The 25,245-nt window shown below is 33.2% G+C and overlaps 1 protein-coding gene across 1 annotated transcript; it reads right to left on the bottom strand.

The window, feature by feature from the left end:
- On the bottom strand, nucleotides 1-24,401 carry LOC141689545 (AP-2 complex subunit alpha-1-like). The gene is made up of 27 exons (XM_074493886.1): nucleotides 24,031-24,401; nucleotides 18,850-18,981; nucleotides 16,520-16,645; nucleotides 13,924-13,986; nucleotides 13,755-13,852; nucleotides 13,331-13,538; nucleotides 12,339-12,410; nucleotides 12,164-12,256; nucleotides 9,520-9,621; nucleotides 9,280-9,377; nucleotides 8,681-8,762; nucleotides 8,461-8,549; nucleotides 8,033-8,138; nucleotides 7,884-7,949; nucleotides 6,896-7,002; nucleotides 6,702-6,806; nucleotides 6,473-6,593; nucleotides 6,147-6,326; nucleotides 5,815-6,051; nucleotides 3,575-3,655; nucleotides 3,280-3,444; nucleotides 3,090-3,176; nucleotides 2,885-3,010; nucleotides 1,627-1,707; nucleotides 1,464-1,535; nucleotides 647-726; nucleotides 1-567 (listed from the first exon to the last, which is right to left on the bottom strand). The coding sequence occupies exons 1-27, from the start codon at nucleotides 24,160-24,162 to the stop codon at nucleotides 426-428; spliced, it is 3,051 nt and encodes a 1,016-aa protein (XP_074349987.1). The 5' UTR covers nucleotides 24,163-24,401; the 3' UTR covers nucleotides 1-425.
- Between the last annotated feature and the right edge of the window lie 844 nt (nucleotides 24,402-25,245).

Raw genomic sequence — 25,245 nt, 5'->3', positions numbered from 1 at the left:
TGAAATAAAAAACAGCCATTTATTTACTGGAACAAGAACCACTCTTATTCTGAAATGTCAATTCACAAACAAATATTCATTTAAAGTCGTGTTTCCTAAATATAATTTTTTTCACCACTCACATCCTATGCACATCAAGAAAACCAATTTGGTGAAACACTACTCTGGATAAAAACCAAGGCAAAAGGAAACTATTCTACAAACAATGAGATTATGCCTCAGACACTGCCAAGTTCTTAATCCAACCCATTAGGATTTAATTCTATTGCTAAGCCGGTCACATTATATCTCACCCTTGATACTGCCTACCCTTGCGCTGTATCATTCTTTGTCCACCTTTGTCTCAATAAGATGGAGGAGCCTGTTGTATAATATATATTTGTACAATTGTATTGGACAAATTCCTTGATATATCTACTAGTATGTCAAAGCAAAGCAGCTAGCATGGCCCCCGGATCTGATTGCGCTATTGGTGAACTTGATGGAGGAGCTTGTTGGGTAATAGGTTGAGGTGGATGGGAAGCTGACGGAATGCTAATTAACTGTTCTTTGATAAATTCCTTTAACCTGTTCAGAAAAAGAGTCAGATAAAACACCCCAGTTATGACTTTTGACGTAAATATATGCTTGCATTTAATATACATACTCGTGTGTTAGTGCAGGGTCCCCTGAGGCCACTGTCATGCGAAGCTGTGTTCTATCGGCAGGATCTGTTTCAATTCTTACCTGCAAATGTGGTCCCAAAGAAGAAATTATAAATTTTTGTACGTATCTGACAGCAGGCTAATTAGGCTTTAGATTATAAGAAGATTTTGTAATTGTGCATGTAGAAAATTGCTTTTATAAGATAACTTAGCTATATGACTAGTACTTGATCCGCACTTGACCATACACGGTATTGCAAAAATACTACAACAAAGATATAATTGCAAATTCGTCAACTCCTAATATCCAGCCTAATCTTGGAAATTCGAGACCATGCCATTTCAACTGTGATTTAGGCAGGCTGAGGCTCATATAAGATCAACTCATGTTGTAAAAGCTTTAACTGCAGTTGCCAGTTTGGAAAAGTAAAAAAATGAAGGCATTCAAGAACCTAAGAAGGAAATCAATACAACAGCCTAAATTTTTAAGGGACAATGCTCAATGTTAGAAAGCCTTAACCGATGTCCATATATCTTGCCCAAAATCCATATTTTTCTTGAGAGCAACAGGTCTCCACTCCTAAGAGATGCAAGGTCTACGTAAATCTGACCCTCCCCAGTCCTCAGAACCTACTTCTGAGTGGGATATGTTTGGTTTGGCTTTAGAACATACAAGTGAACTTTAAATAACAGAGGCAAGAATCTGATTCTCATGTGTTTGTTCATAGATTCACAAAATCATCCGTTTCAGGATATTTTTATTTTGTTTGAGAGTAGACGCATAGTTGTCAAGGAAAAAGCGAAAAAAGAAGCTCTTACCAAGCATAGCATGGCTCGTGTACTTTCTGAAAAGAAAGTCGTGCTGGCGACCATATTATTTGTATTAGGATCCTGAAGAGAAACAGAAGATATTGTCTTATTAAACATTACAAGAGATGTGTGGGTTAAAATCAACAGAAATTGCAGTGTTGTAGATACTCACCAGTCCTGGACAAACCATTAAGTGGTAACTATTCAGTAAGCTCGCCATTTCTATGAGAGGCATTGGTCTTACACCCCTGACCTGTTCATATTGATACAAGATATGGTCAAAGATATGCATATTCAAACAAATGGAGAAGACCGAAAAGCATCTATTACATGATCAAGTATCCTTATTTTTCTGCCAAGCGATCAAGTAATTTAAACAGATAACTTTTAACAAGCAGTATCTTATCATAAAAGATTACCACTCTTTTATCTCACTCCAACCATCACTCATTCCCATATATAACATTTATCTGTCAATTACAATCCCCCACTAACAACTCGTTTACACCAGAATTAAATAGTAAGGTATGCATGTTCAATACAACAATTTAGTTCCTGTACTACAGGTTTTGTGATTTAATCTTAGAATTTTGAACTGAACCGAAGTCCACTCCCCTCTATGAATCTCTTGTTTTTCTGTTCATTTTATCATGTAAGAAACCATGTAGAATCAACTGGTGACCAACTGAACCAAATGAATTAGCAGCATTATGTTACTTGAGACAAATTGATTTTTCCAAACAGGAGAAAATTAGAATCTCTCCATGATAAAATCAATTAGTGCTAAATACACGGAAGCAAAAAACATATGGAAATGTATTATGCTTCCATGCTGGCCTAAATGAATGGTAGGTAAAAGAATATCAGAAGATTCTTAGGTAAGTTCCATTGCTGCTGCTTCTTTTTTCCTTTTTTCTACTAGCATGGGCAAAAAATCCAGTGTACATTTTTGATAGCCCTTTTGTTTATTTAAATTTCAAATGTCGGATATATATTGATAAAACTGCAATAAAACACTATTAATTAGTGTATGGCCCTATCTGTTACTTGAAAAAGGACAGATATTAGGAATTAGTTAAGACTAAAATTAAACATTTATAAATTTCTTAGCTCCTACGTATACTTTCTAAGGTTAAATAATGACCTCTTATAAGGAAATAAGACCAACTGCCTAGTTCAAATATTTTCTTATTCACAACACTTTACCTCCATGCAGTACACTGGTATGCCTAAAGGAAATCTAAATGATATCTAGGGACTAATAAATTCAAAAAATGTTTTGATGTATGTTGCAATCGAGATATGTAATACAACCTCATTTATATTGAAGTCATAAATTTAATTATCGTGGCATATTTATGAAAGTTTATTACGCTGACCTTCCACACTAGTTCATAAATGTTTATATTCACCAATTTCAATATACATACCACTTCTTGAAGTTTCAAAGGTGGACCGGATAGTGATCTCCACTGGGTGAAAAACTCTTCTGGTGAGACTGGTATTGGCTGAAGAAATTTATTCAGAACTGCAGGAACCCGAAGTTTAACATTGACCTGCAATACCAAAAATAAGTACACCAACTACTTGCACGCAAAATATTTATTGCACAAAAATTCCTTTATAGGACTATACCAGATCGGTTCCAAACTTGTAGGAGAATTCAAGTACAGCTAGATCCCTACTAGGGCGTAGATTGACAACTTCAAGTGGACATTGCACCTAGAAAATTTAACATTAGAAAGCTACCAAGTAAAATTTTAAAGAAAAACAGGTGGCATATATTGCATTCACAGTCTAGTTGTAGCATAAGCAACAAACTCACTTGTGCCCGTGGAGGAATAGTTTGTGGTACTTCTGAAAGCTCTAACTTCAGATGGGATGGAGCCAACATCAGTGCCTGAACTGAAACGAGTGGAGCAGTATTCTTGTTTCCCAAGAAAAGTACAAGTCGACCTTGATGAGATCGCCACTCTGCCTTAATGCCAATCTGAAATGATAAATAAACTTAATTCATTATATCTATGGATAAGTTATTTCAAATTTATGTTAAAAAGAGTTACAGAGTGATAAAATAACAGTATTTAAATTGCAAGTCGTAACTTTGCAAGTGGCATTACCTGAACGTAAGGGTCTTCATACAAGACGCCGCTATCTTTCAGACATAAAGCATAAAACCTTTCGGCAACATTTCCAATTGGCTACAAGCACAAACATAGGTCATTAAAGAATCATAATGTTTCTATCAAAAACTAAACAAAGTTTTGCTTTCGTATCAACTATCTTGATACAAATAGAGTTCTTTTTGATTATGAAGACGATAAGTAACATTTGCACAATGAAGCAGTCTGAGATGAATAAGCTAACAAATCTAACTACAATATAATTTGTGATATGCTGTCCATACAATTTCTTGTACATAGAAAGGGCGAGGCGACTTTGTTTGCCCAGCTTAAAATACCTAAGAGAAAACAGTATCTCATTTAACTTAAAACAAGTATCAGGAACTACATTATTTAAAATACTTTAGGCTGCTGCTAGCACTGAGCTCACTGCAGCATTCAGCCTGTTCATGGGGAGAGAGGTAAATGGATAATGTCAAGCCCTTATCCCTCAAGACACTTTTATTTCTTATATAACAATGCAAATGACTGGGTTAGGGCCAAACTATGACAATGACAGGGAAAGCTAATTACCAAAATTTGTCTAACCTCCAAGCATGGTAAAGTTCCTTGATTTGAAAATTTACCAGAGGAAAGTCATATTCAAACTTAACAAAATTTAACAGCACATAAAAGGTTAGGTCAGGCATGTAAAATCAAAGATATCATATGCAACCCATTTTCCAAAATGGAAACACGATTAGGGAGGAACCTTAAGCCAAAAAATGGCCTTCACTAAAATTTGTAGATATTTTAAAATCAATTTCTTCCAGCTTTTATAAGATCTATGTGCCCAGTTATATTCAAGCCTCAGCATCGCCTAAACTTAGGGGGGGAGGGGGGGGGGGGTTATAAACTACCAACAATTAGCTGTTAAGTGTTGATATTGAAGCTTGCTAGGTTCAGAGTTTAACTGATTCGTACGCTACCAAGCTGAAGTAAGCAACATTTCCAAAGCAGGCAGTATGATAATCTACTTACAAAAGAAACATTTAAAAACCAGTTGGAGCTCAGTGTCAATATTAGCAAACTTTCTTAACTGGGTGCACCATACACAACAGCTAGGAAGTGCGCATATGGTCGGTTGCCCCGATCCAAAAAATTCATAACCTAGTTTAGAAAACTTGAGTACAATAGAAAAAATGGACTACGTTTTAATTTAAAAGCAGAATTTTGTGATATCTAAATATTGTCATCCCCAAAACATATACACAAAAAAATGTATGTATATATACGTCACTATTATATAATTATCAACTTAATTAATTATGATTTAATATATTTTTATATATTAATGGTATATAAGCTGTTTTTTTTACCGTTGGCTATCTTGGCTTTATATAACAAATTTATGAAAAATATATAATATAATTAAAATAAGAGGGTGATTACATTTTATATACTTATTCTACATCACTTTTCATTCTTTTGAATGTAATCCATTATAATACATATTTATTATGTAGTTTTCTACTTGAACTATGTTAAAATTGTGTTTCATGTAGGTAAATAAATTTTATATAGAGGAGCACTAAGCTAAAACTCTAAACTGCTACATAGATCCACCCCTAAATATTTTTCACAAGTAAATAAACATTAAAGTCCCACAGAATTTTTCTAAGGTAAAAGAATAGCTCTTTTAGGAGAAGCAACAGAACATGCCCAGATTACTGAACATCTACATGAGTCTAGACCACCTATTTTCCGCAGGACAAGGTTAAAAAACACTACAAAGTCCAGCAGAAGCAAGAAAGAATTACAGCATCTACTAACAATTGAAATATAGCAACTTCTGGTATTCATTAACCCCTAGCACAACTTCTCTCTTACAACATCCATTCTTCCTCCAAACATCATTCAAAAATTGTCGATTGCTAGTCCTCGTTATCATAGGGTAACTTATCCAAATTAATTTTTTCCCCGCAGGGGGTATAATAAAATATGAAAATTTAAGATTACAGCACGTGATTTTAGACAGTACATATCCACAAATGTCTTTCATAGACCAGTACCCTTGTATATGCTACAAGATGTTATAATTATTATATACTGCTGTATAGTGTACATGTCTCTGTCAAATAGTGTTATATGCTACTATGTTCATTGTTCATGATTTATAAGCTACTATGTTCATGATTCATAAGTTGACATAAATTGCCAACTTTAGTTAATAACTAATACAGGGGTAAAAGACGCACCTGCACAGTATTAGTCTGATCTCCAACAATTGCGAGGGCTAGAGCATCTACGGCAGTTGAGGTACCTTCAGATCCAGTTACTGAATTTTGTTCAGATTCGACTGAAGCAACAGGAGGACCTTCAATCGCCAGTGGACTTAAAAGATCACCAAGGAGATCTGGTGAAGATGCAGAGGTTTGAAGATTTGTTGCACTCCCATTTGACTGTGTTAATACTTGGTCTGTAGTGCTATGACTCTGTAACAAAAATGATTAATTTATGGTATAAAAATATTTTCCAAAACATATTTGGCAATTTGATAAAATACAGTGGATATGTATGTTATTGTTACCTCATTGCTCATGCTAGGCACTTTAACCGGACCTAGCTGGGGCTCAGGTGGAATTCCATTAACAGGGGGTTGATCTGTCACTGTCAGAGCATTGGACATTTGCTGTTGTGCCCGTAACTTGATAGCACTTTGCTCCGCAGTATCAGCTTCAGTATCTTCTGCTTTTTTAATTAATGACGACTGGATTTTAAGATGAGATGGTATAGTTAGGCAGTGCACACAGGAAGACAGCTATAAAATACTAGTGGATATGATAATTAATAACAAATTCAATCCCCACTTATGGAAAGAGGATTAAGGAAATACTAAAAAAAATCTGAATTTACCTTACGCTCAGGAAACTTTGGCATTTCAGCTAGAATATCCACTAACGCTGCCCCTTTCTTACTCAATGCAAAATACTCTGCAGCTCTCTGCTGTATCTCAACATCAATGCAACTCTCATATCTGAAAAACATGTGAATGTGTCAAGCCTTAGAGATATGAATCTCATTTTTGAGGTATGTAGCTCAAATAAATTTCATATACAATATATTGAATATTTAGGCATCTCACTTGGTGAATACTGCCCAAATTTGAGCTTGTAATTCTGGGTCTGGGGGTTGAGAATGCATCAATATCTTTGCATATGTTGAAAGCAGAATAGGTATCGTAGGTGTCCTGAAGAGAATATTGGCAGAGCATAGATAACTAGGAAACAGAAAATCATCACGAGAATATATAACAGACGCATGCATGTTCGCACTTACGAAACTGTTGGAAGCTTCTCATGTATTATAGTAAATATTTCCTTTGGACTGCACCCAGGCCGTCTAGCCAGAAGATGACTGTATTCTCCAAGGAGGTAAGCACTGACCTGTTTCAGAAAAAAACATTTTATAACAATTACTGATCAAGTCCCAGATAGTATCTAAACTATTTATTCCATATTTCAGCCCGTAGAAATGAATCCAACTTTCAACGTTACCCGCCAACAGAGGAAGAAACTACGGCACAAGGAAGAAGTAAAAACAATGCAGAATAATTCTTTTGATACAGAAATCAATTAATTGTATATTTATACTGTTTTAATTGAATCAATTAATTGTATACTGCATTGCCCCAGTCCCACAGATTGAGTGAAGTCTGAGAATATTATTAGTTTGCCACTTGGGAATTGGGATGCTATATATGCTGGTGCCAACTTCGAATCCGCGTGAAAGCCATTTTGATAGTTCATTGTAATTTTTTTACAGAACTAACAACCAAGCAAAGTGGCTATATCCATTTCTCTTACTAATATAACATACTCTGACAAAAATCACACCCCACAAGTGAACACATAAAATCGATCAGAAACCATATTTAGCTCGCTACATATAAATACTATTCCCTCCATCCCAAATTAGTTGTCCCATTTGACTTTTATGCGTATTTTAAGGTGGCTTGACCGTATACCTCCTTTGATTATTTTTAAAATTTTCTTTTTGTGAATAAAAATCTAAATCTTAAACTTTTATTCACAAAAAGAAAATTTGAAAAATAATTAACGGAGATATGCGGTCAAGTCACCTTAAATTACGTGTAAAAGTCAAATGGGACAACTAATTTGAGATGGAGGGAGTACTGGGTTGAGCACCTGGGTGTCAAGTTTTTCTTGAACTCACGAGAACGGCAATTAGCTCCAATAGGTTCTCAGCCACATAACTTGCATTCTAAAGAACTAGACAAGATTATCATGGACAGAAAGCTACAAACCTTCACCATTGTTTCATGTATGGCAGGCTTGTCAAGATACTCCCTTGCTTTAAGTGCTGCATAAGGCTGGTAGATGCATAGCAAGCAAATTTATAAAATTAACTTTTCAAAAGAGATTAACCAGTACATAATATTACGCAGATTGTCACCTGCAGGTCCTCATTGTTTGTTACAAATTGCACAACCCGAAACCAAATGTCATCACTGACAAAATCTCCTGCTTTATCAATTAACTGTAGAATGACATCTACATACCTGCATAATATAGCAAAGCACAGTATAAGATTGGATTTACCTATAAAGTACTAGCAAATGGAAAGACATGGGAATGGAATGATATCTTTATATACGCCTGACACAAGAATATCTACTGATGTAAATATATCACATCCTGGAATTTTTTATTTGCAAAATGCTAGCTCAGATTTTGAACTCACTACTGAATTAACATTACATGGTTTTAGGCATATTCTACAAACTAACAAAATAATATTAGAAATTAGAATGAAATTTATACTGTGGATTTGAATAATTGTAGATTCAGATATGAAGAACAAACTCATAGGTAATATCGCACCATGATAGATCAGGGGCAAACTTCTCCGCAAGAATAGCAGCTTTTAGTGACAATTCTTCACGCATTGCAAAATCTGCTGTGGCAAGATACTGAAAAAAAGAAAATTTTCAAACCTTTACATTTTCCGAAGACTTTTTCTCAAGACAAACAATATGGAGACGGCGAGACTGACTACGATAATCAAAAACAAGAAGCAACAATTTGGCTTCATAATGTTTACCTGTAACAGTTCTTCAACTATGTCCTTCGCATTGGAAACATCACACATGCCATACAGTAGATCTAGAGCACGTCTTCGAATACTGCAAATAATTTTTGCTGGTTACGGTAAGAGCAATACAATTTTATAACACATACGGGCAATTGATCTTCTATCCTTTATTGCAATGAAATAATTTTGTCATCTAGATATATTGATACTGTAACCAAGTACAGGTGGCCACATGCTCCACTTGCACAATTCACCTCTACTGACAGGTTGAGAAATCAATTATTCTCGACATGTGGAACAAGAAGGTAAGAGACTCTACAAAGGCCCCTTTAGTTGAGGATCACGTTATGACTATAACAGCACTTTAGGAAAGCATTGCAAGACACTGATGGCAATGTTAAAAAAACTATATTAACCTGTGAAACCTAAATCGGTATAAGCCCAACATCTATACACACAAAAAGTCTAACAGATAATCCAATATCTTTATTTTTAATAAACTTTGATATCAGCACAATATACAAGCCTTACACGGTCAAATCACATATAACCAACAACAGTAACTGAAATTCTTATCAATTGAGGAATAATGCAGTCATAGGTTTAACCTGATGTCAGGATCCTTCAAAGAGGTAATAATTTGGGCTTGATGTCTTTTAATAATTTCCTGAACATCTGTAACCATCAACATTCGAGTCATATTTTCCTGCATCATTATCAATTAAAAATCAAAATCACGAATTAGAAATATGAACATTGCAAGAAACTTGTATCTCCAAGTTTTTAAAAATTTTAAAGCAAATAAAATCAACAAATGAAAATGCAAACCAATAATTCGCTTAACTTACCAGACCAAGATACCTAATATTTGGTTCACGCACAGCTATGAACTTCCCGAGTAAAGCAACACACTGGGACATCATTTCTTTTTCAGCATCAAGGTGCATGACCTACAATAAGCAACAAGGATAAATGTAAAGTTAAGATTAAAAAGTGCACGAATTTTTTTGACATCTAATCGAATAAACTAAAAGAATACAATATGCACACCTTGGTCCTTCGGCTTGGTAACTTTACAAGATATATTATGCTTCGTAAGTAACCTACGGTTTCTAATTATGCATCAGGTTTTAATCAAGGAAGAAACACTTTTCAAAATATGCTTATCTTTTTTTGACAGAAAAATAGTCGTTTTCGTGTATTGGTGGATCAAATTTCTTATATGCTACGTTTAAACTTATACTAACACGTGTTTGTCTTGCTACAAATCGAGACTATTTTCACCCATCGAGACAAAACACATAACAGCATTATCTGCTCATCTTCCAGACAGGCTCAAAACTCTAAACCTGTCCTCAAATCTATTTCTTTATACAGAATTTGCTCCACTTACACAGACTCTACATGTCACCTCAAAAAACTTGTCACACACTCGGACATGTTTAAAAACAATCCAAACTTATTCTGCGCTGCTAAAATCATGAAAAAAAAATTGAAAAAAAAAATTATTGTGAAGTCTGTTGCTTGGACATGCATTCCATGTTTAACACTTGCAGCCAAGAAAAACAGCACATTTGCTAAAAGGAAGTATTTAAAGGTTCCATCGAGCATCGGTTTCAACTTTTGTGGTTAGTTCTAACAAACAAAAAGTTGTTGATAGCCACCTTTCTGAAAGCATATTGTGGAAAATGGAGAAGGGCAGCCAAGTGCTAGCGGAGCACAGAACATAGAAGCCAATTGAAGCTCGTTTCATTATAGAGAAACAAACACACTAGACTAAAAGAATTACTATTTATAAATATAAAACGTAACAACATGATATACAATAACATAATAAAAAAGCATATCACTGTCTAAAATGAACTAGCTCAAGTAGATTGTAGGCATCAATATTCAATACACAACATAACTAAATGCATAGATATAACTAAACATGAAATATAGGCACCTTTATTTCTGAGGAGATCAGGTTATTCTAAACCTTTTTATTGGAAACAAGAACATTAATATTTATGAGTGAATGTAGTAATTTGAAAATTGGGCCTTACATTTTATTAAAAAAAACCTAACTTAGTAGGTTATAGTTTCAAACAAAAAGCGTGCAAAATAATAACATTAAAAATTGTATGCATACCAAATTACTACTTATGCACATACATAAAACATAATTATTCGCAATTTCTAGTTTAAAACAAGAGCACTACGAGTATATAATTAATTTCAAAATTTATACTCTACAGTATTTTAAACATTACACATTATTAAAATGTTATGCATGCATATCTATTACTTGTGTAAGTAACACTGTACAAAATATTTCCATAAGTTACAATTTTAACAGAATTAGCACAATAAGATTAAAAATATACATGTTATCTCAAAAAAATAAGCACAGGTACAGCAATATTTATTTGATAATGCACAAACATAACTCATAATCCATTACTTTAAAAATATAATAGATAATAAGAACAAAAAAATATATTAAAAAGAAAGAATATGCCACAACTTTGATGAAAATAACATTTAATGTGTTTGAGAATTGAGAGATAAAATTCAGGGTAGGTAACCAAGTGAGAAGTGGCGTTTGAGTCACGTAAATGAGGACAATTGAGAACAAAATTTTTGAAGTGACATACCTAAACTAGGTACATGATAAGCTACAGACTTGGAAAATTGTAGAAGAATCAAAGTCGTGCCGTCACATGTCCAAAGCTCCAAATATAAAGCAACCTATAACTTTTAATGAAAGCCGTACAGGACCCAAAGCTTTTATTATTTGTTGATTGAAGTCTAACTGACTTTAATGTTCTTCCCACAAGCACGATTAACATCGCTTCTTTAGCGCTATGTGTATGGTGAATGAACTCATGTTTATTTCCCCCATGCAAGTCTTTCGTTATTTACGCTAGTTGCTTACAAATGACTTTGGCTTGTAATAAAATGAACAAAATAAATAACACTGCTTTGAAGTACAAAACATTAAAGAGGATATATCATGTTCCTTCGACGTTGTTTCCGCTAAAAATCTATATTTTGACTTTGAGATATTTTAAATGGTGTGGCTGAATAAGTGCAGGGCAGTAGCATCGTCAGAGTGACAAGTACATATAAGAAATCCCAACTTTTATTAATAAAAAAGCACTATATTTACTTTTCTGCTTGATCGTGCTCTCTGTGCACACACATAGTAGATTATAACTCCCACTCCCCCCTCCCATTTTCCATCCATAATAAAATGATTATTTAGGAAAAAACTAAAAGTCAATAACAATCATCCAGCACATAGACCACCAGCATACACCAAATCTGTTCAAATAATAATTTTATTGCTACATCCAACAGATAAGGTATTATACGAGCAACGGGACCTCTACATAACATGCTACAATTTGCACGAACTGTTTCTGGAGTTCGAAAATGATATATAATACATCAAGTAGGTACAGATAAAACTTCCACTTCCATATAGGAGGCAATTTAACTAGTTACCAGAGCAAGGGCTTCAAAAAGAACAGCATGTGATGCATTGTTTTTGTTTACATTTTTCACCACATCAGTGCCCATCAATACTCGTTGCAAAACCTATATCATGAACGCTCTTTGTTAGATAGTGGAACATAATTATGATACATGTTTAAGAGAAAAGGTTATAAGAATCACTTGCTTCAAACAATGATCTTCTCGTGTTCGGGTCCTCTACTGTCGGAAAATACTGAAGTGCCCTCATTGTTTTGACCTGCAAAGACCAAATATTTAAAATCATTACAATATGTCACTGATTATAAATGTCCAAATGTCTGTCATTCTATTGAATTTAGAGAACGAATAAAAAAACTAGGCAGCTGACTTAAACTGCTAGTTAAACTATATCTAAGTTCCAACAAACCATTTGCGGATTATAGGGGAGCGCCAACTTGTTTGAGCACTTGATATATTAGGGAATGGACTTTTAGGCTTGTATTAACTATAAAGAAGGCAATTTTCCCCACAACACATATTATCCTTGCTGCCTTGCATACAGATTGTATACAAAGACATGCCTATTTACTTAAGGAAAAAAGCATAATCATAAGAGGGAGTTTAAAAGATAAAAAGCAGAACCAACAATACACTCGACATAATATACAATTATAGCTAATCCAAGAGTACAATTGCAGAATTTGACAATAACGAGAAAGTTGCTGTCTCAAAGAGGATGAGCAGCCAAAAAGTATTTGCTTAGTTTTTAGTACTACGGTAGGTTGACTGAATCATTGCTGTATGTTGCAATACTTTGAGGTGAGGTCACGTTTTATTGTTTCCTCTTGAGCAGTGGAGAGGAAAGCATTAACTTAGGGGAAGAGTATCAAAAGCCTAGTTGAAAATGAATTCTGAGCTTATTGCATTGTCCTTCACTTCGTAATATTTCCTTTCAACATTTTAAACAATCACCATAATTTAAGAACTCAAATTTTAAAGTTGGTCTATTAGGCAGCAAGTTCGAAGCAAAAACCCTAATTCCGCATACAATTAAAAACTTCAGATATACAAACATAATGAATGTGGATTGATTTTGATCATAAAAGAGTTTGGAGCTAGGTCTAACTACCCAATATGGGTTGGGTACAATAACTACTTTCAGTACTTAAGAGAAGTCTGAAGGAAGAATGCACACACCTGAAGCCAGGGAGAAGGAATACCATAGTAAGTGTATTCCTGAGGAATGTCCTGGTTTCTAGCAAGCCTTTCCAATACTTTCACACATTTTGGAAGACAACTCCAATATGAATCATAGTCTTTGGACACTAATGCAACAAAAAGGCTCATTGATGATGTCAAAACACCTATGTCACGTTCATCTAACAGCTGCGCCATCCGATCTGACCTGAAAATTTTGAAACAGATTACTGACAGCAACTGTATACTTATCCCTGAGTGTGTGTGGTTGCCTGTGTGTGTAGATGTGGATAAATTGCCAACTCCTGATATTGAGACGATCAGTCCACTAGGCGAACCAGTGCAGTTTCAGCGAAACATATGTCACAAAACCAAGTTAATATGACCAAACACATGCCTCAAAGAATCTTAGCATCACACTTACCAGCCGTCAACATTGACAACGTCGGGATTTTTCCTAAACAGCCGCAGTAAACACAGGGCAGCCTTCTTTCTCACAAGTGGTCTGCAACTACTAGAAAGCTAGAGTAGAGGTGCCAGTTACAATCACATACATATCAGGAATTGCACAAAGTTGAACATTATTCTCTTACCAGTAACTTCTGGACATCAGGTGCTAGGGATTCCGCAAAGTCTCTCCCACCAATATTCCCAACCTGCAAACATATAAGAGAAGGGAAAGAACTAATTAAAGATGGTTGATTCTGAGCTCGAGCTTGTCAACATTCTTACGAGCCGAGCAATAGCAGAGAAGAGCTCGGCCTGATTACCAGTCTGATTTCATGAGAGAAGTAAAATATACTCTTTATGCAATTGAGAGGGATTACTAAAAATCAAATAGTCGTCCCATTCTTGGAATCTCAATATGAAGAAGATTTCAGTTTCTACCTAATTATATATAGCAGAAGCAAATTGTTCTTTTGATATAATGCAGTGAAGTACTAAAATAAAAAAAATTCCCCCATTGTTGGCATGTTTGGCATCTTAAGAACAAGATCTTGTATATTAACTCCAAAAGTTTTAAAACATCTCCTTCAAAAATTCGATTTTAATGATGAACTAAAAGCGCAAAACTGACTGACACGAATAATGGAAAATATTAGTTAAGAGTCATTACAATTGTGAGTAGACACATATGAGAGCGTGTGAGTAACTTGTTTTGGGATACCGTTAAAAAAATAGAATCACTTGAAATCTACTTCAAACCCAAAGGTAGGTGCACTAAATGACAAATCATTCAATGACTATACAAGTATAACATAACATTTCTTCTGTTTTGACAGGTAACTTTGCCTATACCTTAATGCCTCTGTCACTCTCCCAATCCGGAATTAAGGTTCGTAATGAGGAATACAAGCATGACACAATATAAAAAGATCAAACATCGCTAGGCAACTTTTCAGATTCTAAAAATATTTGCATCACCCTTTCTGTTTAAAGCAAGTAACTTTACATCCCAAACCAATGATATATAAAAAGTTTAAAAGAACAGCACGCGAAATTAAACAAGGCTGTGGAAATAAGTGTTAAAATTCTTAAAATAGGAGCTTCACCTAAACTAACAAAAAATAAAAAATGTCTTCAAGTCCATAATAAATTTCGTATATAGTAATTCATTTAATTTATTCCCTCCGTCCCAAATTAGATGTCCCTTTGACTTTTTTCACGTACTTAAAGGTGTATAAAAGTCATAGTTCCGCATATTATTTTTAAAAATTTCTTTTTTTTTTGAAATAAAGTTAAATTTATATTTTTATTTAGAAAAAAAGAAATTCGAAATTAAATTGGTAGAACCATCCTTTTTATTAACCTAAAGATACGTGAAAAAAAGAAGTCAAAATGACTTGTATTATGGGACGGAGTTCGTATTTCGGTACTTGATTTAGGTCTTATTGGAAGATGAGTATGGCTCTGTTTGGGATTGCTGTTAAAAATTGTTGTGCTGTTAGAAAAAGTGCTGCCGAAAAAAGTATTGTGGTAAAAATCAGATGACTGTTTGGTAATTTTATTGATAAGTATATGTTTTGATGTAAAATATTAAAAACAAAAATGCTTTTGGTAAGTTTTGATGGTGAAATCATCATCTGCTTCCCGCAACAGCTGAAAAGCAGTTTTTTCTAAAAGCATGGGGGACTTACTTTTTTTAACAGCATCCTTGAGGCGAAAAGCACTTTTACGAAAAGCAGCTTTAAAATTTTATCAAACAGTTTTTTAAATGCTTTTCAGCGAAAAGTTGCGAAAAGTTGTTGTTGCTGTTTGCAACAGCAATACCAAACACACCCTATGACAACCAAATTCTACGAGAAAGCATATTTCAAACACTATACAATATTACTTCATTGTCAATTCTTACAAATGATCCTTCTAAATGAATACCCCCAAACTGTTACTCATCTGCTTCACCCTACGTGTCGGTAGTAAATAAGAAATACCTTTTGTTTGTAGTGTTCTGATTAATAACTTTCCCAAATAATTCAAATTGGTACAATTTGATTTTGAATAACTAAACATAAGAACGTAATAATCAACCAAGATTTTCATTTATAACTGTCCAATTGTTGTGCACACAACTAGAGAGAGATAGCTAGGGGTGTTCAGGTAATCTAATGTTTCATTTACAAGCGGAAGATTATATTACCCAAACACCCTCATTTCTGCTTATATGTGAAAATTTAAATTACCAAGACTATCTTTCTTTATGTGTGCGCACAACAATTAGTATCTTAGTCATGGTTTATGAAGATCATAAACAGATTGAAAACATGGTTTCCATGTAAAGATGGTAAAACTAGTTGTAAGCACTCTCAAAGTACTTTAAAAATAGGATCACTCACTAACTCATAATCACACAAGTAAAGTTAAATCTTTGTGCTTACCTACATAGTTTAACACATGAACTCGTGAAATGTTTGTTGAGATTGTACATTTGTTGGGAGTACAAGTTGAAGCATCTCGATATTTCTTCATGATTCCTTTTTTCAAGTTTGTATACATGATATGTATATTTAACAAAAAAAACCTATGAATTTTACACAAAATTCTGAATGTTTATAAGTGTAGTGCAAGCTGTCAGTACATGCATCAAAGAATTCCAAGCATACAATTGCGAAAGCATTTCAAAATGATTTAATTAAATATATTAAATAACAAGTACTTTTTGATCAAAAGTTCGAATCCAGGCATACATACCAATGTTAATGCAAGACATTGGAATGTCTCATTGCGACCAATGATATCATTGCGGACAGTATTGATTGCTAATCTCAAAAAATCATGATTTTCATTGAGCAAAGATGACGTCACAATGTATCCAACCTGCAGATACATAATGTAAAATTACCTTTATAAAGCAATTAAGTCGAAAATATTTACACAAAAAATATATATAAAAAAATTGATTATATATGACAGCTAATCGCATAAAGAAATACACTTTACTCAAGTATGTGCCTTAATAATACGTTGACTAATCAGGTACTTGCAATAGTTTCTTGATGAAGTATGGAGCAATAATTCTCTATTGTAAAAACCTTCAAGTAGGAAGAGTTCAAATACACAACCAAATAGGGCTGAGCATTCGGTCGGTTCGGTCCAAAACCGGACCGAACCGAATAGACCGAAAAACCGAATTATCATATTTTCTTGAACCGACCGAAATTTTATTATGGACCGGACCGGACCGAAATAATTCGGTTCCGTCCGGTTTTGGACCGAATGGACCGAATTTTTTGAAAAAAATAAAACTATATTAAAATTTTAAATCAAAACTTATAAAATCTAAAATATAATTAAAGTAAGATTATATGTCGAGTTCTAAGAGTGCATAAATACAATTATAAATTAAAATTTATGATTAAAATTTTTAAGATATATGTTAAAGATATAATATAAAATTATGATATTTATGATTTGGACTATTCGGTCCGGACCGAAATATTTTTTACAAGAACCGGACCGAACCGAATTTTATTTCGGTCTATTCGGTCTGGACCGAATAGACCGAATTTTCTGAAAAATCAGGACAGAACCGAACCGAATTAGCACGGTTCGGTTCGGTTTTTCGGTTTCGGTTCGGTTTTGCTCAGCCCTACAACCAAATTAGGTCCATGGTGTTAATCATGCAAGAGTTAATGAGATTGCTAAACTTCAAATTCTTTTAAATAAGAATTACTTTGACCTGCGAAGATGTAACTTCCGTAGCAGAAAATTTAAAATAAGGACAATCATTTTCTTTTCAATATAACGAGAATATCACTAAACTCTAGATATAGCATTATTCCCTCTCATAATATCTCACAAATTTAAGGTCCGTAGCAGAAAATTAAAAACAAGGACAATAATTCTTCTTTTTAAAACGACAAGAATATTACTTAACTCTAAATATAGCATTATGCCCTATCATAATATCTCATAAATTTAAGCGCTATTAACATATTGGCCATCAAAGTATACTCGTGCGTACACAATAATTGTGAAAATAAAAAAAACAGTTTTACCCTTTACGATTTCCGTCCATATCGGCCACAAAAACATAAAATTGATTATTGGTAGGGGCAATATTGGAAATAATGACTTTTTTAAAAAAAATATCTTCACATGAAAAAATGGCAAAATGCAATACATGAAATTTACTGAACAAAAGGATCAGGAATAATCTAAGGCAGACCACACATACAACCTCAAATAATGTCCGACCACTAGAAACAATAACCGCAGACAGTGAATGATATGAGATAATCTTCAGCAGTAAGGAACGTAAAGAATCTTAAAGTGAGCTAAAAGTAAAAGAATTACGAAAAATGTTACATTAATCTCCCTCATGTTCTATATTTTCCTTAGTTGTATACAAAAGCAACTTAGTAATTTGGTCAAATGGAGAAGAAGAATTTGTATATGCATATGTATATTTAAAAATTTAGGAAAAGAAACATAAGAATGCTGAGAGGAAAAAGATGGTAAAAGTATAGAGAATGCATTCATTTTCTTATTTGTTGTCCGTAATTGTTTCCTGTGAGCGAAATTAATTTGAGTTTATATTGATGTTTAATTGTTTGTGGACGGGAATGTAGTTGAAGAAGAAAAAATAAATGGGATGGAAATAGAAGGGGAATGGTGATGCAGTTAGGAAGGAGACATCTAGCGAGTGAGTGAGTGAACACACTGTTTCTGTCACCCACCATTGTCCCATGACTTGAAAGTAATATAGGTCGTAACTGGGTTTGTGTACAAACTTTCATGCTTGAAGGCCAAATCGTAAATAACCTTATATTATATATGTTGTACTGTTAAAATATTATTAGCTACAACAACCTAATTTTAAAAAATAACACAAAATAGACACAAATTGACCTTTCAATTTTTTTCTCCAAGCAACCCTTCCCTTGCTCTTCTAATTAATTAAAATTGTATAGTAGCAAATGTGACACTAAAACTGCGTATGGACAATGCATATATAATACATTCCCTGTCAACAGGGTATCATGCCATAAAAATAAACTTTACACAGAGATTGATGATACCTGCTTTTCAGGATACTTTGGTGCTGATATCAAGGAAACAGCTTCCATGTGACCAAAATCAACATCATATCCCAACATATAAATGTAAAGCATCTTCCAGACATATTTTTTCTTTTCATAGGGTGTCAAACCCTGCATTAACAAAACATAAACTGAACAAATAAGGATATAGGCCTATCAATACCTTCACATCAAACAGATACCATAAAAACATGCAAACAATATGAGCACATAACTATGCAATTTATGACTGCAAGTGCTAGTCACTCAGATATTTTTGTATGGACATTATAATATATACTAAAAACAGTGTAAATTAAGAAAATTTACATTTCAGAGGTCCATTAAATCAAGTAATATTTCCAACAATATTACTCAGCTGAGTAAAATATGACAACAAGAGAATAAGGCTACCCCATCTATCTCAGTCCAACAAACGAAAGATTATTAGAGACTAATTCTCATCCTTAATCATTCTTCGCATGCTTTTTTATACTCAAAAACTACTACACAGATTAATTTTCCAAATAAGGAGATGAATTCGAAACATCATTAATTACTGTTAACTGTTGCTTTTTGTCAAACTCTTAATCACCAAAAAGCTACTGATTACATACTCAGCCTCCATTATTTAAGAAATATAGGATACCTGAACACATAGTACATTTGCTTTCTCATAATTCTATACTACACTATTTTAAGGAAATTAACCTCTATTTGGTTGGTTGTTGGTTTGGTACAGTAAATAACAACCATTAGATTTTAAAGAAAATGATTGAGAACCGTCAGATGCAATTTATAAAAAAAAACTCTTTATTTTAATATCTAAACCACTTCAAGAGATTCATGGTTTGAATCTCGTCAACAACATATAAGAGTTAAACATCTTTATCATCTATTTTGAAGATAATTTTTATTTTTATAACTAAACTACTTCCAGAAGTTCAAGGTTCGAATCCCGTCAACAAGGTATAACAATTAAATATTTATAAACATTTATATTATCAATTTTAAAGATACAAGCAAGCAACCATGTATATTATTATATTTTATTCTTTTCTATAATTTATTTTCCTAGTCATACAAAATATATACTAAAATATAAATAATAAGATTAAAAATATTAAAATAATCCGTGCCTCGCATCGCATCGCACACGTTATAAGGTAGTATAACTTATAGGCCAACCATGAACTATAACAAAAAGAATCTTGAGCTCAACAAAGCTATATGAACCAAATACTAAAATTTTGGCATTTGAGCCGATGAGAATTTGAGAATGTTTACATATAATTACTACCCACTATCTAAAAATAACATAAGCATCAAAGTAATTTAAAAGTAATTTAAAATTATTGATACTTCGGCCTTCCACTAAAATTAAAACTTAGAAATGTATAAAAACGTGGGAACCTTTCACACACCACAAAGTACCACATCTCTAACTTTGTATTTCAATTCTAGGTGCAAAATGCAACCAAATATATGATATTATCTATTAATTATTAATCATTTTCCTCCATTTGTATAAGGTTGATGTTTAATGCAAAACAAGCAATTAATAAATGAATGTATATATATTATACATTATTATATTGGGATATACTTAACTATAGCTAATTTAGTTGAATTAAGCAAGTATATCATTAGAAATATTCTAAATTATAGTAGTAGAATAATAAAGGATCTTTTTCCTTTAAATAATTATGGTAGTAGACTAGTTGATGTTGTAAGGATATAGTTTTCTTTTTATTAGGATATTTATTGGCTTCTATGTAATGGTTTACCTATACAAACTTTTAAAACTTTCATTTTGACGAAGAATATTGAATTGATAATTATAAGTTAAATTTGGGGATTCATTTGTGACTCTACCGACCATTCATACCGACCATTCATGGAGATAGTTTTTCATCACTTATTTCCACCCATTTTTTAGACATGTGTAACATCAAGTGATACCAACAACCAAAATTCCTCATGTTTATTTTGATTTAACCTATATCTTTCTACCCTGAGGCATAAGTTGGAATTCACGAGGAAATAAACATGCAACCTAGACAAAAGCATAAATCTGGACATGACTCATTATTGCCTAGCGAGAGACAAAAGCACAAAACTGGACATTACTCATCATTGCCTAGCCTCAAATGAAATGTTTTTTCATATAGATGCCCTTCCGGCATTACTTAAAGTTCATAATTTTATTAACTCGATGGACTCATTTATGATCTCAAACGTGTGCTTCAACAATGTAATTGACATGATATTGGGCAGCCATTCCCATTCAGGATATGAAGACTTGAAATTAAAAGGTGAACAATATCTTAAAGAATTGATAACATAACGGCTTAATGACATTTTGGCCTTCGGGTTATACTGTTTGTACTCGTAAACCCCAAATGTAAGCGGTTGTATATTTTAACCCCCAAGCCCCAAGGTATGTAATTTTACACCCTTTAACTCTTTTAATGATATAAACATTAAACTACGGACATTTTAAAAAATTAAACTAGAAACATCACATTTCTCTCCTTACACATTTAAAAATTCTCTTTATAAACATTTTAAAAACTCTCCCCTTACGCATTTTAAAAACTATCCAAATATGTCCAAATGGTTTTGTGGCTTACTACTTTAACACTAGAGCATTATTTTTAATTTTTAGATTTCATAATTCTAGATCCTATGCTCTTTTATAACCCTTAGGGTGATGAATCTTCAAATATTAGTTACCGAGGACATCGGTCACATTAGGCACAAACCTCGAATGTGCCGCCCAGGGTATTGGCACAAAGCCCGAAAAGCAATGGATTTTCCTAGTTGAAAAGAGGTGCAATGCAAACAAATATATATATAAGAAAAAAAGTTATGAACACGGCGAAATGGGGGAATATATAGAAGTGACAAGGCTAAAAGTAATCAAATTATGATCGTTTAGGGGTGTAAACGAGTCAAACTGTTCGTGAGTTACTCGAGTTCCGCTCGGTAATAATCGAGCCGAGCTCGAACTATTCGAATTCTTTATCGATACGATCTCGAGCTCGCCTTTCCTATATTTTAAATTTTTTGATATAAATATATTTTTATATAAATATTGAATATGGGCAAGAACCATGCTTTCAGAGAAGTGGCAGTCCGTATCTTATCTGGACTGCGAGAAGAACGCACTAAGCCGTGCCATTATAGTCATTCTCCAAATGCCGTTATTATTATTTTATAGATTTAATCAAATCGAACTCGAGCCAAACCAATCATATTTAGAGTTTTTGTCAATATTTAGTGAAATTGATTCAAGCTTTCAAGCTGAACTCGAGCCTATCAAACTTTTTACAAGCCGAGTTTCGAGCTTAAAATTTAAGGGCTCAGCTGATCGCGAACACGACCCCGAACATTTTTAATCGACCTCGAAGCGAGCCTGACAGTGTTCGACTCGGATCGGCTCGATTACATCACAATGTTCGCTACTTTACCTTGTTAATCAATAAATATTGGAGTAAGTCCAACAGACTAGCTATTCAAACTTCTAGGTCAACATTTAAGCAATGAGGGGACATATAGTACTCTATCAGTCACTCAGCCTCCCTTCACTACTACTTAAGTAGCCTTTCCTTCCTCCTAACCATCGCTGACTTATATTTTATAATAAACTATTTTACATTGTCCTCATAGTGATATAAAGTACTTCGAATTATAAAATATCAAACAAAGAGTGATCATAAGGAGTATTGTTGAAAAAGAAAATACCTATTTATGTCTGAATTTACTAAAAAAAATTTATATACATTTCAAGGAGTAAACTATATTTCTAATAGACTTTTTCTTGTACAAGAATTAACGACAGGAATTATCATATGTATACATACATATATAGTATATATACATAGAAGTATATGCATATATATACTTATATTTATCTTTGATTTTTATATACACAAAATGTCAAACACTAAATCAATTTTAGCTCAACATTAAAAACACACATCCTATGTAGACAAGTCCAATACTAGATGCAAAATGGATGAAGCCATTGCTATTGGAATCAAAAAGTGCTTTTGGTGCGAAATAGAACTTGAACTCCAATGCTAGTTGCATTTTGAAACCAAATAATTCCAAATTTAACTTATTTTTGTCTTTCCCTCCTAAAATTTATTTAAAGTTTACAAATATGCATGTCATTTATGGTTAATTGATGATGTGGCATGTGGCATGTGGCATGAATGCATAAATGCATCATTGGTTTCAAATTTAGAACCAAGGCTGCATATATGCATATTTGCATCTAAGGATAGAACTCCTTTGGAGTTAATTTTTAGCATTTAGTTTCAAATATGGAAATGGCACCACTTATAGCATTGCATTAGACTTTCTCTAATGAACTATTATACAAAGGCTCAACCTAACACTTACAAGTCAACATATACAATGCACAGAATTTGCAGGAAACATGTAATGAACTATAATACATATACGCAACGTTGCTTTAGGCCTTCAATCGAATTTCAAATTTCAATTAAATAAAAACATTAGATCAATTTCAACTATCTCCAATCTCCAACTAAACACTAACGGCTACTAGTCAGCTAACAAACACAATGTTGTTTTAGGCATTCGACCAATTTTGAATTTCTACACAAAAACAGTTGATCAATTTCAGCTATCTCCAACTAAACCTAACATTTAGCGAACGGGATCCTATTCTAGGCATTCCATCAATTATTAATTTCAATTACATAAAAAAATTGATAAATTTTAGTTTTACTCCAACTAAAAATTAACATCTACTAGCTAATTTCAGTTAATCTCCAACTAAACACTAACATCTACTAGCCAACTTAACAAGCCAACTTAACAACGCAATGCTGTTTTAGGCATTCAATCAATTCCGATTTCCGATTACATAAAAACATTAGATAGATTTCAGCTATCTCCAACCAAGTGAACATCTACTCGTCAACTAACAAACGCAATGTTGTTTTAGGCATTTGTTCAATTCCGATTTTCGATTACATCAAAACATTAGATCAATTTTAGCAATCTCCAACTTAACACTAACAATTACTAGTCAACATTACAAACACAATACTGTTTTAGGGATTCGATCAGTTACGCATTTCGATAAAACTAAAAATCAAATCCAGCTAAACTCAACATTTACGAATAATGGAGATGAGGCCTGACCTTTTCATTTTTGAAGCGAGTACGAATATGACCGAGCTCCTTATCGACACGAAGACGTTCGAGTTCTTTGTTTTGACAATTACGAATGTCACTTATGAATACAGATAGACCTCTCATACCAGATAACGCCATTTTCGCTCAGATCTAGCGACAAGTAGAGTTCTCTCTCTCTAGGCTACTCTCTCTCTAGATCTCAGCCGTTCGTTGCGATATCTGATTGTGCGATCCGATCCAGACAAAGCAGAGATTTCGAGTGTGTGTGTATATATAATTTTTGTGTGTGTATATATAATTTTGTGTGTGTAGAGAGAGAGGAGGAAGACGGTGAGAGAAAAGGTAGGGGAGAAAATTGGAAAAGCCGTCGTCCAGCTTCAAAGACGACTTGTTTTTACATTTTTAAATCGTTTTATAAATTTAATTATGTATTTTTAAATTTTGATTTTTTTTTAATTTTTTTCTAGGAATTGTTTTTCAAAAATGTAACTATGTCTAAATTTATTATAGAAACTAGGAAAATACCCCAAAATACCACATTTTTTATCTTATTTATTAATTACGATCGTGTCTTAAAATTTTCACTTTTGTTTATCTCCCAAATCTATTTTTAAAAAATATGTGTCCTCCTGCGCTATTGTTTTTTCTTCCTCCTTGGGATAGCTTTACACATACTCATAAAAATTTTACACATGCTCATCAAAATTTGTTAAGTGTTTTATACAAATACAAATACAAATACGAATATATATATATATATATATCAAATCAACCATGATAACAACATGGTATATTTAGTTTTAATGATGATAATTCATCAATTCGTCACGAACTATTAATTCACTTGATGGTGATGAAAGGGATTGAAAAACAGTAAGTATAGTATAGAGTACAGATTTTATTGATCTGGTTGAGGAGTTAATATTTGTAACTGTATGAATTATTTGTAAATCTTGGATTTAATTGTAATTACTAAATTTTTGTGATTTTTGGTTGATTTAGTTGTTTATAAATTCGTTTTTGATTGATAATCTTGATTGTTGGTTTAGAAAGTGAGTTGTTAAGGAGGTTTCAAAATTGTGTCCCGGTTGTTTGATAAAATGTTATACAAAAATATAAGTTACATTTGTTTGATTCTGTGTGTTATGGAAATTGCTCGTTGCTTGTAAAATTGGTTTAATTTGAAAAGTGTGAGTTGCATTTGATTGATTATGAAGTTGC

This window comes from Apium graveolens, chromosome 10 (genome assembly GCF_009905375.1).
Source record: "Apium graveolens cultivar Ventura chromosome 10, ASM990537v1, whole genome shotgun sequence".
In the NCBI taxonomy this organism is placed as follows: Eukaryota; Viridiplantae; Streptophyta; class Magnoliopsida; order Apiales; family Apiaceae; genus Apium; species Apium graveolens.
The sequence above is the reverse complement of the archived record's forward strand: the minus strand, read 5'-3'. Positions and strand labels throughout refer to the sequence as shown.